General features: G+C 43.2%; 1 protein-coding gene across 2 annotated transcripts in view; it reads left to right on the top strand.

Moving 5' to 3' along the window:
- The first annotated feature begins 340 nt into the window (after positions 1-340).
- The window catches only part of LOC147443214 (uncharacterized), a 34611-nt gene continuing 19664 nt past the window's right edge, over positions 341-15287 (top strand). Inside the window, exons 1-5 of one of the 2 annotated variants that reach the window (XM_086529124.1) lie at positions 341-695; positions 6760-6801; positions 6877-6992; positions 7075-7180; positions 7431-7484. In XM_086529124.1, the coding sequence (XP_086385250.1) occupies positions 453-695; positions 6760-6801; positions 6877-6992; positions 7075-7180; positions 7431-7484 (561 nt within the window). In that variant the 5' untranslated portion in view covers positions 341-452. The remainder of the gene's footprint in view (positions 696-6759; positions 6802-6876; positions 6993-7074; positions 7181-7430; positions 7485-15287) is intronic. The other variant, XM_086529125.1, reaches the window with a different exon arrangement.

Below are 15287 nucleotides of genomic sequence, written 5' to 3'. Positions count from 1 at the left end.
AGAGGGCTCCCCCATACACCCTTTAAAAAAACAATTTAAAAAAGGGCCTTCTAAAGTTTGAAGGGCCCTGTCAAAATTTCATTATGTGCCCATATACCCTTTGAAAATAGGTTTTCAAGTGGACTGTGCAAGGAATTTCACTTTTGACTTGTTAACCTTCTATACCAAGTTGTAGAAGGACCCCCTAAAACTTTTGTGCTACATTTTAGGTGAAGTACCCTTTACTTTTCGGTAACCCTATGAGGCTCAAATTATTTTTTTGCAGGGCCCTCTAATAGCACCATTAGAGCACCGTTAGAGGGTCTATGGGGAGCCCTCTTATATAGCAAAGCCCACCAAGCAAGACTAGTTTTCTTTTTACATGTAAGAACAAGTTGGCGTCTGGCAGAAGAGGGTGATGCCATCTTCAGTCAAATAATAATTGGAATGCCAACAATTAGAAGCACACAGCTATGATTTCCCTGGCACGGGCCAATTTTCGTGCAGATCCTGTAGCGGGTCTTCGTGCTCTTTATGCACCATCTCGTAAAAATGGTGTTTCTGCCTATTTCTTTTGCGATGCTGCAGAGAAGCCACATAGTTATACCACTCTAGCGGAGCCATGTCGAAAGCAGCTGGAGGTCAAGAAAAGCAAATTCGTTGCTTTGGCGGCTCCTGTTCTCTCGGAACGGGCGGCTTTCTCTTTCCTGAGTGAGGTATTCCTCTCTTACTTACTTATATACACAGGCATGGCACCATTGCACGACTTTTTTGTTTTTGTTTTTGGTAAGCAATTCGACCAAGATGATTGGATTAGCTCACAAAGTCGTCCAGTGTACGCCAGTAGAAGCTAGTAAAATGTTATTAACAGGAACTTAAGCAGATATATAATTGCCAATTCATCATGTGATTTCATCATTTACGGAAGTCATGATGACATGAACCTACAAAAGCAACACATGAAACCCAAGACACACACGCTACTAATTGTAAGCTACATTCTTATGACATTGGATCAGTGCTAAATTTTAAATTTGAAGGTGGAAAAACCTACAAAATTCAGAAAAATTTAGTGTAAAAACCTTGAATTTTAGTCAATTTACCTCGACTATTTCTCAAATGTAGGTTTGCCTCGGTTTTGAAGAAAAGTTTTTTCGAGCATTGCATTCAATGCTCACTAACAACACATGATTATGCCTTGTACAATCATTTGTGCAATAATGGTTATGGAAGGGTACTGACTAATATTTAGAATCTGTCTGGCATGCATGCTGTACGAACAGGCTCACCAAGGTGCCAAACTAAGGTTGTCTATTCTAAGGATGGCTCTTACATGCCCTTATCATCAGCCAAAATGTCATCTTTTGCAACCTTACATTAGATCTTTTTAACTTATTTTAAGCTCCGGAATGCCGAGCCGTTCTGTAGCTTATTTATGTTATATCACATTTATAAAATATCTATGTGCAACCACCTGTCTTTTTCTTCTCCCCTTTAATAGTAAGACGAGGTTCATTTTTGTGGTCCAATGTCTCAAAGTGATGACATGGCGGATAGTAGAAACCCTAATTTCTGCCATAAACCCTAAAATTCCTGCAAACCCTAATTTCTACCAAAAACCCTAATTTCCGGAAATTGCGGAGGCTGAAAATTAATAAATTAGTTTTTTTTTGGAAAATGATGAGCGACGCGAATTTTGCTTTTTTTTATAAAAAAAGAGAAAAGACTCTCTAAGAGATAGAGAGAACTGATGCTTTTTATTTTAAAAGCTTTTGGGGCTTTGCTTTTGGGCATCCCTTGTATCTTTAAATAAGTGGTGAGGGCTTCACTTCTGAGAGCATCTGGACGCAGAGTCTGAGAGTGAAACCCTAACCGCTCTCTTGTACTTTGATGATTGATTAATATAAAAAGAAATACCGAAAGGGGCGCCAGTCTTTGGGGCCAATATCTCTAGGCACGGAACTCCGCCGGGCCAGTGCAAATCTATTGTGATCTGTGAATTGTTTTGAAGTGGTTATTTGGTGCTGTCTCGATTGATTCTTGACTTGGAGTGTCCAAGTCTGTTATAGTGGTATCAGAGCACGGCCGATTTCTCTTCTACGAGAAATCCGATCCCCGAAATTTTTTCTCCGCGGCACCTATGGCTTCAGGCAATGATCAGTCGACTCCCTCTTCATCTGGAGATGCAGGCAGGGATCACAACGAAGATTTCGGCAGAGAGTATGGCCCGCCTTAGCCTACTTAGGCGGAGCGGCGAGAGATGGAGCGTCGCCAGTTGATCGACGATGCGACAAAGATGATGCTCAATTTTGCCAAGGACCCAAAGATGGCAAAATATATGAACCAGACCTCTTTGGAAGAGGTACAGATGGAGTGGCAAAGAACCACAACACCACTCCCGAAACCCGCTCTCAGGAAACCTTCTGCCAAGCCGGATCACTTAGCGAGACTGTTTGTGGCCCAGATTTTTAGATTACTTGGCATGCCTAAGACAATTGTCTCCGACAGAGACCCCATATTTACGAGTTTGTTTTGGAAGGCAATTTGGGAGAACATTGGCACGTGGTTGCAGTTCTCGTCATCGTTCCACCCGTAGACTGACGGGCAATCCGAGATTGCCAATTCAGTGGTTCTAGATTTATTGAAGTCTTATATTTCAGATCAGAGGACTCAATGGGAAAGATATTTACCTTTGGTGGAATTTGCCTACAATAACACGATACACTCGTCGACGGGGAAGGCGCCATTTGAGATTGTTGAAGGTGCTGCGAAGGTTCCACCCTTCCTGAGCACGAAAGATAAGATCTTTGAAGCGGATGAATATACGCGAGATCTAGATACGGCTTTTGCCAAGGTTCGCGAGACTTTGCAGAAGTCTCAAGAACGACAGAAAAAGGCAGCGGATCGCCATCGTCGCGACATGAAATTGAAGGAGGATGATTGGGTGCTCTTACGTTTTGAGAAGGCACACCTACGAAAGAAAAAGGGAAAGGAGAGGCTTTTTCCAAAGCTTAGTATACGATACTACGGCCCTTTCCAGATTACTGAAAAGATAAATGAAGTCTCCTTCCGATTGAAACTGCCAGATACTTGGAGGATTCATAATGCATTGCATGTGAGTCTCTTGAACCCTGTTAAGGGTGATGTGCCTGATGATGGGGAGCCTGATGAGCAACCCGAAGTGGAAGAAAACGAGGAGATCCTTGTTCCTGAACATATTTTGGCACATAACGATACGAAGAAAGGTAAAGTCCGAAGGCGGTTCTTGGTTTAGTTCAAGAACTTTCTTGCATTTGATGCGAAGTGGATGGAGGAGGAGGACCTAGCAGATACTCCTCAGATTGTGAAACTTTACCTCGATGTTTTGGTTTAGCATAGTCTACTCCAAACGGAACCCAGAAACTCAGCTTGGCCGAAGATCTGGTGCAGTGGGATGCACAAAAGGGGAGTTACTCCGCTCCTTTGTCAACAGATGCCTCGATTTTGATACTAAAGTCACTGATGTCTCTTTGAGCTTCAGGGATACTGAGAGCTGACACTATTCTGCTGGATGACTTTATGAAATGGAATTCCTGATAATGATACTGATTTGTTCTTGACTTCTTGTGAGTGCAGGAACTGATAGACGAAATGACTACAGCATTTTGGTCTGATTGATCTTGAATAGACATGGTTGCAATAGGGGTTAGTCAATCGGACATCGTTGAGGTCCCGATTGGACCTAGATGTGATTGCTAGCTACATTGCCGATAAATCATAGTCCAAGATCTGAATGAATGTTGAATGTCTGGTGATGTCCTGTGATGTCGTGTGATGTGATTGTCGATTTTGTACATGTGCTAGATGTGTGTTCCTAGTACATAGGTACTAACAGTCAGTGTCTGCTAAGACGGTTTATGGCTTTTGTCGGTTTTGCAGGCGTAATCGCGGTCGATTACAATGCTTTCAAGAGGGGGGTATGTCACAAAGTGATGACGTGGCGGACAACAGAAACCCTAATTTTTGCCAGAAACCCTAAAATTCCTGCAAACCCTAATTTCTACCAAAAACCTAATTTCCGGAAATCGCAGAGGCTGAAAATTAATTATTATTATTTTTTTTGGGAAAATGATGAGCGACGCGAATTTTGCTTTTTTTTATAAAAAAAGAGAAAAGACTCTCTAAGAGAGAGAGAGAACTGATGCTTTTTATTTTAAAAGCTTTTGGGGCTCTGCTTTTGGGCATCCCTTGTATCTTTAAATAAGTGGTGAGGGCTTCACTTCTGAGAGCATCTGGACGCAGAGTCTGAGAGTGAAACCCTAACCGCTCTCTTGTACTTTGATGATTGATTAATATAAAAAGAAATACCGAAAGGGGCGCCAGTCTTTGGGGCCAATATCTCTAGGCACGGAACTCCGCCGGGCCAGTGCAAATCTATTGTGATCTGTGAATTGTTTTGAAGTGGTTATTTGGTGCTGTCGCGATTGATTCTTGACTTGGAGTGTCCAAGTCTGTTACATCCAACCTCATCCTCATATATACACTCATTCTACTCAAGACAGGAGCCAATTAGTCATCAAAGAAGCCTTGAATTGCTTCATGTTTTGCAGGAGGAGAAGAGCCCCTCGATCGACATTTATCAAACCCCCAGATGTTGAAGGAGATGTGAGAGAGCACATTGAGATGGCAACAAATGCCAGCAAGAGGGAGAAAGCTAGAGCAATAATGCTAGCCCATAACCTAGTAGCTCAAGAGTGCTATAATGAGACCTAGGCATGATATTCTAGTACATGAGGTGGCTTGTGAGACTGAACAACCTCCGCTTGCTACAATACGACGCCTCTTTGTGTAGCAGGGAGGTGTAGTTGTGGTCCTCAAACTATTTGTAAGCAGTGACTCGAGTCCTTCGCTAAAAGCAAGGGGGTGACTAGAGGAGGAACTTTGTGTGTCTTTATAGCTCACGCAAGAAGCAGCTTGACTTCGGTCCCTTGACTCTATTAACATCGAAGTGTAGCTTGTCTTGAAAAGATGTAGTTTTATTCACCCACTTCATTGGTGCTTTGCTATAAAAAAGAGTTGACCATCATGCAAGAGCATTCCCCTTTAGAAAAGATGCTGCCTTTCTAGAGGCTTCTGAGAAGTTGCCTCTAGAGAAAGCAGTGCCAAACTGTTGTATGAAAGAGAGAGCTCGATGGGCATCTTTGTAGCTCGAAAAAGTATCAAACTACTCCCTTCCTTGAACTCCTTTGTCCTCTTCTTCTTGTTTTCCAAGTTGTCTTACTACATAGCTCGTAATAGGTGATCCTTCTTGCTATAAAGTGCACCAAAAAGTGTGGGTATCACTGTCTGGACTATTAGAGGTAGTAGAGGTTTTCTCCAAACTGCTAGATTGCTTTTTGTGCTTTCTAGACTTTAAATAGCTTTTCTTGTGCTTTCTTCGCTTCGACCGTCTTTTCTCATCCTCGCTCGAGCTGGAACTAGAACTGGAAGAAGACGAAGAAAAATTGGGATCGTCCTCAAAGCGAACACACTTCTTTGATTCTGTCACAAGACGGGCACCACGTGCCGATAGAAAAGAAGAGACTGAACAGACTTTTAACACTTTAATAACAACGGATTTGAAAGAGAGAGAGAGAGAGAGAGAGAGAGAGAGAGAGAGAGAGAGAGAGAGAGAGAGAGAGAGAGAGAGAGAGACGACACGCGACACGGAGTGGCGGAATTCCACCCCAAAGAGTGTTGGCTCCAAACCTTGGCGCCCCTTTCGGTATTTCATTATATTGCATCAACACAATACAAGCCGATACTCGAGACTCTACACCTTCTCCAGGAAGCATGCCAGAGAATGAGCCCTAGCCTCATATTTAAAGGCCCTAGGCCCCAAAAGCAGTTTTTTATGAAAAGCCTTTTAACTCAAAAGCTTCTAGTCCAAAAGCAATGCCAAAAAGCTGCCAGCGTAAATCATGGAATTCCGTACAGCAGTCAGCGCAAAACGCGGAAATCCGTACAGCCTGCTATGTCATCATGTCAGCGCAATTTCCGGAATTTGATCGTACAGCTGCCACGTCATCAGTATTGGCGCAAGTCTTTCTCTGTGTGTGTGGGTCCTGCTTTATTTTAATCCTTTATGTCTCTTGGGGCCCCATCGTACGGGGTCCCCATAAGTTGGTAGGACTTCTTTTTCTATTACTTGTTCTTCTTAGGGTTTAGGCCCCTCGGCCGACATTTGCTAGTTGGCTTCCTTCTTCAGGGCTTTGACACGTCAGCAGTTTGTGACAGATTCCATTGTCTCTTTGAAAGTAGATTTCCGACCCAAATAGCCGGCATGATCCTTTGACTTTTCAGACGCTTCACATAGTCCTAATCCTTGGAGTATCTAACAAGGTGCCTTGCACAAGTGTCCACTTGAAGCTGTTGCTTGTACTCAAATCTATTGATCCTCTGTTGAAGGCTTGCCATGGTCCTGACGCATTAGAAAAAGGCTTGCCCTCGTCGGAATCTCTGTTGGTTCTCTCCGTTTCCCTGTTAGGATTTGAGTGCTCTTCATCCTCCCGCAAAACTATAGTAGGTTCGATGTGTTCCACTTTGTCGGTTTCCTGCTAGAACCCATAGGGATGACTGTGTAGTTTGTCATGTTGTGTTTGTTCCTTCGGGATAATTATTTTTAGCTCGTGATGTTTGACAAATTGATGTGTGTGGAACATGTTCACATGGTCTTTCTTTTCATAAGGACTTTGAATTGACTGGGTTACATTCTCAATAATGTTCTGGTTTATAGACTGAGGGGTGCTGTTTTCTACATAGGTTACTGATCCTCGTGCCACACACAATTGTTGGGCGTACAAGGTGGGCTTAACTACAAATTACTTCTGTGAGTCTTCTGCAGAATTGACAAAAACTCTGTGAGATACCGTTGAGCAGGTCCAAGGTGCTTATCGCTTCAGTGACGATGGGGAGCCTGGTGGCACTGCTGGCAAGCCGATCTACTCATCTATTGTTGCATCTGGTCTTGATGGAGTCATGGTGGTTGTGACCCGGTGAACTATGCAATTCAAAAGAGGTTATCCCTTGTTTTTTTCTGCAAGTGTCAATTGATTCGCATCAACTTTATTGTTACAGGTATTATGGTGGCATTAAGCTTGGAACTGGAGGCTTAGTAAGAGCTTATGGAGGAGTAGCCCTGGATTGTTTGAAAGAAGCGAAAACTTTAGTTCTGAAACCCAAGGTACTTTCTTGGATGTGGACTGCACAAGTAATATACAGTTGTCATACGTCATCAGGAAATTCTGCGCATTTTGTGCTCCTCAGCTAAGTGAAACATAATGATGTACATGTAATTTCCTTTACTTTATTTGTAGAGCATAATTTTCTGTGTATCAGAAGAATATGGGATGAGTAGGACTTTGTACATGCTGATACCACTGTCTTCATTTGCCCATTGCTTGTAACCAATCTGGCATTACATTTTGATTTAGGTGGAGATGGAAGTTCGCTTGCCATTCCAATTCTTGGGAGCCATTTATCCATTGGTAAGTGTTCATGAGCTTTTCTCTAACACAAGGTTTATGATCGCTATTGCTTATCTTGTTTTATCACACATGACAGCAGCATCTCACTAATATAAGCTCTTGCAATTAGGTAGAGCCAATAAAGCAAGTGGCTTACTGTCAAAGTAGTGGAATTAAAGTGAGAAGAGAGGTGTTATGAAAAAGACTATTCAATGACAAGAATTTAGGAAACGGTAGACTAAACCTTTTTCTAACACTATACGAATATAGTCTAAGAGCAATAATATATGCTCCTAAACCATACCATCTTACGTTATTTTCTCGCCTTTCCGGCTGACGCTGCCACCTCAAGGAGAAACAGCTCGACTTCAGAAGACAAACAGCTGCCTGGGAGGCTGCATTATATATGAACCAGACCTCTTTGGAAGAGGTACATGAACCAGACCTCTTTGGAAGATGGCAAAATATATGAACCAGACCTCTTTGGAAGAGGTACAGATGGAGTGGCAAAGAACCACAACACCACTCCCGAAACCCGCTCTCAGGAAACCTTCTGCCTCCAAGAAATATATGGAGAAGGAGCTGGAGAACGTGGTTCATGCATGGATTGCTCAGCTTTTTGACGCGCAAAAGAAAGCCAAAAAGCACGGCAAAAAGTAGAAGAAAAGCACTGACCTTCCAGGTTATTTGGGTCGTCAGTCGACTTTTGACAAGGCAAAGAAACAGAAGAAGCGTGTTCGATTTGAAGGAGTACCCACCTCTTCTTCTTCTTCTTCTTCTTTTGATAGTTCTTCTAGCTCCTCGGATTCGAGCGAAGAAGACAGAAAAGGTAAGAGAAAGGCAAAGAAGGTTAAATCTCGCCCAAAGACTGACAGTCCTACTGAGGGCTCGTCTACAGACAGCTCAGATTCCGATGACGGAAACTTTTATGCGAACAAGAAGAATTTTTGCAAAGCCAACCAGTATGACTTTCTCGAAGATAAAAGAAAGAAAGTTCGAGAGTTTAAGGAAGGTGGCCACTCGATCAAGTTTGATACTTTTCAGGATACTCAGATGCTTCGAAGGCTTTGTCTTTTATATAGCAGTTTGACATCGCTTTCGCGGGAGGACGCTATTCAGAGCACTCCAAGATTCGGAGAGCTGCCTCTTACTTTAAGGGGAATGCTCGTACTTGGTGGTCCACGCTTCTTTTAAACAAGACTGCGTCCGTTAAATGGCTGAAATTTAAGAAGCTTTTTATTTCTTCTTGGTTGACGCAAGAATATGAACGAGATGTACGAGCTTCTTGGAACCATCTTCGGATGACCAAGAAAGATACAATCAATGCTTATTGTGAAAGATTCTGGAGCTCTTTTCTACCCGCCTCTTCATTCAAGAAGATCTCGTTCAGAGAACAGATTGAGCGGTTTACCTTGGGTCTACCTATAGAGATCCGAGATCACTGCTTGGAATAGAAGTCAGCTTCTATTGAGGAGTTGATGAGTCATGCGAAGCGGGGCTTTGCCATTCACTCTGGCAGTCTGACCTACCCCACAGATGAGGCTATGACACAACGAGCCGAACAGACTTCTGGGAATGAAAGTAGAAAGAAAAAGAACAACCCAGAGAAAAATGATGCACAACCCAAGCTTACTCCTGAGGAGATAGCTCGCTTCATCAGAGAGGGGAAGTGCTTTGGATGCGTGGAACAACAACATATCTCCGCGAAGTGCCCTAATAAGGCACAGAAAGAACGTAATGATAAAGACGACGACAGGTCTGAGAGTTCGAGAGTAGCTGAGGAATGTGGCAGAAAAGGACATAGAAAAGCAGAACTGGTACCACATGGCGTGGGACTTGCACCGAATCAAATGAATGAAAGTACAAACTTTGCCGCTTTTTGGGGCAAAGTGAAGGATCGGGAAGCTCTTTTGAAGGAGCCAAGGCCAACTTCTTTTCACTTGGAATTGGCGGCTCGATTTGGAATTACGCCCGACAGACTGACGCCACAGGCGGAGGTAGTTCGACTGGCACCCGGATGGGATGTTGCCATTACACCGAGCATTGGCAAACTTTGTTTGCAATGACAGGGTTGCTCAGGGCACGCGAGTGACGTTCTACTCAGGATCCCTTGGTACCACAAGAACTATGCCGTGGTTGACTACCGGGCCGAGAAAGCGACTTTGATAAATGAAGGGCTTAGAGATTGTACTTGATGTACTTCAGTGTCTTACTCATTCTTTAGGGAGAGAACTGAATGATGGATAAAGGTTGAATATGTTTTGACCTGATCAAAAGAACGCTAAGATTTTTCTCCACACTCATGCCGATTGCTTTTCAGAGGGCCTGAAGATCAAACCATTGATCTGACACCTGGAAGCAGGCCACCGAACCGGCCACCTTACCGTGTGAGCCAAGTACAGAATGAAAAGATTATGAACCCAGTGAAAGACCTCTTGGAAAAGGGTCTTGTCCAGCCTAGTACTTCACCGTATTGCTCTCCAGTGTTGTTGGTTTTGAAGAAAGACGGATCTTGGAGAATGTGCATCGATTATAGCACTCCCAACGAAATCACCATCAAGAACAGATTTCCGATTCCTAGGATCGATGATATACTCGACAAGTTACAGGGATCCTCGTGCTTTAGCAAGATTGATGATTTTGGTGATGCCTTTTGGCTTAACCAATGCTCCTGCAACATTTAACCGGATGATGGATAGGATTTTTTGAGAGTACAGGTCCTTTCTGTGGGGATATAAAGCCCAATGTGGTCGCCCAAGTAAGTGGGCGGGCCGCCAGGTATGTACACATATTCTTTTTTAAAAACCTAATAAGAACTCACTATACTCTACACATTACAGTAGAGCGAGTTCACCATATCGTCGTGCTCTTCTTCTCGCACTCTCTCTCGCGTCGCACTTCCGCTCGTACTCCTTCAACTGGTATCAGAGCTCAGATCGAGGCTCGGGGCAGCACTGCAGGAGGCTAGAGTCACCAACTCAGATTGGAGTGGGGCTCGGTGTTGTCAGAATTTCATTATGAGGTCATCTCGGCCACCGTTCGGCTTCGACAAAGGTCTGCGCAGGCCATTTTCGACTACGTGGTCTCGACGGGTGCAGATCCGACTCTGCAAATTTGGGGTTTTCGACCTACGACTGCAGGTGCTGAGGATATCGACACTCTCAGAGTGTTGATTTGTGGTTGTCTATACATCAAAGGACGGCTCAGAGTTCTTGGAGGCGTGTCACATATGACACGGGCGCATCTACACACAGACTGTAGGCGACATCCACTAGTTCATCAGGTAGCTTGTGTTTGCTGCTTGATATTCTAGATTTCATCCTGACATTGCAGGTACTTCCACATGGGATGTATTGTCAGAGATGATGTATGTCTGTTGAGGGTTTGTTGGCTGTGAGTCACACAGCAAACAACCGCCGCAGCGGTTACAGCATACAGTGGGAAATTTGTGGATGTATGACTTTATGGGAAGTCTATGTACTGTCAGATTTACTGCAGCCTTTGTTGAGGGTCGAGTGAGGTTTTATTGAGTTGGGGGATTCTCGAATGTTGAGATCCTTTCGGTGATACAGGTCTTGGAGCGATCCCTCGAGCACCCTTAGATAGGCAGCTAGGATGTATTGACTGTGAGTTAGTGGGATTGCATCTTTGCTTTACTGCCATTGAGGCATTGTCGTAGTCTATGCTTACAGGACAGTGACAGGACAGTGAGAGACAGTACAGGTGCAAGACAGGTTTACTCGCAGCTTACAGTGTCAGAGAGACAGTGTTTTTTGAGCTGTTTTTTGGTCTGTTTTTAGTACACCAGAGCCATTTTACAAAGGAGACATTGCCAAAATTTCTGCAGAATCTGAAGCTTTCTTGGTTCATTTGACAGGTTGATATTGGTTCAGAGGTCAGTTTACAGGGGAAACTCTGGCGAATTTTTCCCAGAAAAGTAAACTACTGTGAAGCGTAGCTATGGCTGGATCACAGGACACTGCTCTTTACAATATCAAGAAGCTGGATGGAACCAATTTCCCATTGTGGAAGAAGCAGATTTGGCACGTGTTGGTACAAAAGAAGCAGATAAAACCTATAAAGCTCAAGGGGATAAAACCAGAAGATATGGACGAAGATGAATGGAACGAAATGGATGAATTGGCACTTTCTACCATTATGCTGACTTTGGCAGAAAGCGTTTACTTCAATGTAGCAGACGAGATGTCAGCTTATCAAGCATGGTTAAAGCTGAGTGATCTTTATGAGAAGCAGAGTGCAGCTTCACAGTTATACTGGCTTAAGAAGCTTGTTGACTTGAAGATGAAAGAAGGGACACCTATGTCCAATCATCTGAATGAATTCAACACAATCTACAGTCAGTTGTCAGCTCAAGGTGTCAAGTTTGATGAACCTGTTAGAGCTATGTTCCTGTTGATCACATTGCCGGAAAGTTGGGACACTTTTCGCACAGCTTTGAGTAATTCTGCACCTCCAGATGGTTTGAACATAGCAGGTGTAGAAGGAAGTCTGCTTACTGAAGAAACCAATAGAAAGACAATGGACAAAGGCAAAGGAACAGCCTTAGTTGTCAGGGGAAGGACCAAAGAAAAGTACAAAGGTGGAAAGAGGAATCAGTCTCGTAGCAAGTCCCGCAGTGCTAAAGGCAAGAGTGACATAGAATGCTACCATTGTGGCAAGAAGGGTCACATGAAAAGAGACTGCAGAGAATGGAAAGCAGAAAAAGGCAAAGAGAAAGCTGAAGACCATGGTGAGAAGAACAAGTCCTCATTGAAGATTCAAGAAATAAATGTGACAAACACTGTTGCAGAGGATGACAGTCTAGTGTCAGGAGACATCTACTTCTTGAATAATACAATGGACTCAGCTCTTCTTACAGCATCTGATGGAAATGCACTGAGTGACTGGATTATAGACTCAGGGGCATCACTTCATGTGTCTCCAAACAAGGAGTGGTTTACCTCTTATGTGACCACTAAAGATCATGTTCGGCTAGGCAATGGGCAGACATGTGAGATCTTAGGTGTTGGAGATGTTCAATTGAAGTTTCAGAATGGCTCTTCTTTCACGCTGAAGAATGTGAGACATGTTCCCGCAATTACAAAGAGCTTGATCAGCACAGGTTTACTTGATGATGCTGGCTATGTCACCACTTTTGGACAGAACATGTGGAAGATATCCAAGGGTTCTATGACAGTAGCACATTGAGTAAAGTTTGGAGGACTTTACATGATTTATGTATCAAATGTCTCTAAAAATGTAATCAATGTAACCGAGCAGCCGAACGTTTCTTTGTGGCATAGCCGGTTAGGACATATGTCCAAGAAGGGAATGGAAATCTTGTCTCGTTCTAGTTATTTTCCTGGCTTTTCATTTAATGATTTTGAATTCTGTGAACATTGTCTGTATGGTAAGCAAACACAGCAGCCACATAAGCATAGAAGCAGTAGAAGAGATACACAGTTGGCACTTGTTCATAGTGATTTGTGTGGACCTATGCCTAACCTATCTCTAGGGGGAGCTTCTTACTTTATGACATTTATAGATGATTACTCAAGGAAAGTATGGGTTTACTTTCTCAAGCACAAGGATGAAGCGTTTAGTGTTTTCAAAACGTTTGTGACACTTGTGGAGAATCAGAGTGGCAAGAAGCTTAAATGCTTACGCACTGACAATGGTGGAGAGTATGTTTCAAAGGCCTTTCAGGACTTTTGTGAGTCAAAAGGTATAAAACGTGAACTTACTGCTCCTTACAATCCTCCTCAAAATGGTGTTGCTGAGAGGATGAATAGGACTATACAAGAGAAGGTCAGAAGTATGTTTTCTAATGCACAGCTGCCAAATGGGTTTTGGGCTGAAGCTGTATCAACAGCTGTTCATCTTGTAAATAGATCTCCTAGCAAGGTTTTGCAGAAGGATTCAGTGCCAGAGATGGCATGGTCAGGCAAAATGGCCTCATACAAGCATCTCAGAGTCTTTGGCTGTGAGGCATATACTCACGTTCCAAAGGAATTTAGGAACAAACTTGAGCCAAAGAGTAGAAAGTGCATCTTTCTAGGCTATGGTAATTGTGGTGAGATGGGGTACAGACTTTGGGATCCCGAATCCAGAAAGGTTGTCCGCAGCAATGATGTTCACTTTAATGAATCCAAATATCATTCTAAACCAGAGAGGGTTGAGGAGATTAGAAGAGTTGTCTTCCAAGAAGATGGACCTGCACGTGCAAGACAAAATGTCAGGGCTCAAGAGGAGCAAGGACAGGATAGAGTGGAACCACAGGTTGTGGCTGAGCCTGAGCCACCTATTGTGCGTAGATCTGGACGTGTCACCTGACCTCCTGATAGGTTTGTTCCATCTATGAACTATGTCATGTTGACTGATTGCAATGAGCCTTCATGTTACAAGGAAGCAGTGCAAATGAAGGACTCTGGGAATTGGCAATTGGCCATGCAGTCAGAGATGACAGCTCTGCATAAAAACAAGACATGGAAGCTAGTTAAATTACCACAGGGCAAAAAGGCTCTACCTTGTAAATGGGTTTACAGGTATAAGATCACCGCTCATGACAGTCAGCCAAAGTACAAAGCAAGGCTTGTTGCCAAGGGCTTTAAGCAAGAACAAGGCATTGACTTTGATGAAGTCTTCTCTCCGGTGGTCAAGATGACTACATTGAGATGCTTTCTTGCATTGGTTGCCATATTAGATTTGGTGTTGCACCAAATGGATGTCAAGACAGCGTTCTTGCATGGTGATTTAGATGTGGAAATTTACATGCAGCAGCCAGAAGGGTTTGTTGAGAAAGGCAAGGAAGATTGGGTATGCCAGTTGTTAAAGAGTCTTTATGGCTTAAAACAATCATCGAGGGCATGGTACCATAAATTCCACAAGTTTATGCTTTCTCAAGGCTACAAACGTAGTGAGTTCGATCACTGTCTATATACAAAGAAGGCTAAGGATGGCAGTTGGCTGATCCTTATTTTGTATGTGGATGACATGTTGATTGCTGGCAAGCACTTGGAAGAAATTTCAGCTTTGAAGTCAAAGATGGCAAAATCGTTTGACATGAAAGACATGGGTGAGGCAAGTCATATACTTGGTATGCGTATTGAGAGAGACAGATCAAAGAAGTTGATTTGGTTATCTCAAACAGAGTATATTGACAAGGTTTTGCAACGTTTCAATATGGAGAAGGGAAAGGCACTGAGTGTTCCATTGCCACCATATGTGAAACTTAGCAAACAAGATTGTCCTGTGTCTGAGGAAGAACAGGCTGAAATGGATAAGATTCCATATGCGTCTGCAGTGGGTAGTTTGATGTATGCAATGATTGCTACTCGCCCAGACATTGCATTTGCAGTGGGAGTAGTAAGTCGATACATGTCAAACCCAGGCAAGAAACATTGGGAGGCAGTGAAAGGAATATTGAGATACCTGAAAGCTACAAAGAGTATGCGTATATGCTATGGGAGTCAAGAGCTAAGTGTGAAGGGTTTTACAGACTCAGATTATGCAGGTGACTTAGACAATCGAAGGTCTACGTCAGGGTATGTCTTTACATTGGCTGGTGGAGCAGTATCATGGCGTTCTAGATTACAAGATTGTGTTACTCAGTCTACTACAGAGGCTGAATATGTTGCATCATCAGAGGCATGCAAAGAATCAATTTGGCTTAATTGACTAGTAACAGATTTGGGAATCAAAGAAGAGATGCCTGTGTTATATTGTGATAGTCAAACTGCTATACAATTGGCTCGCAATCCAGTTTATCACTCAAAGACAAAGCATGTGGATGTGAAGTATCATTTCATCAGGGAAATGCTCGAG

The sequence above is a fragment of the Adiantum capillus-veneris genome, chromosome 14 (genome assembly GCF_014529385.1).
Source record: "Adiantum capillus-veneris isolate H3 chromosome 14, ASM1452938v2, whole genome shotgun sequence".
In the NCBI taxonomy this organism is placed as follows: domain Eukaryota; kingdom Viridiplantae; phylum Streptophyta; class Polypodiopsida; order Polypodiales; family Pteridaceae; genus Adiantum; species Adiantum capillus-veneris.
Note: the sequence above shows the minus strand (reverse complement) of the source record. Positions and strands in the feature narration are given on the sequence as shown.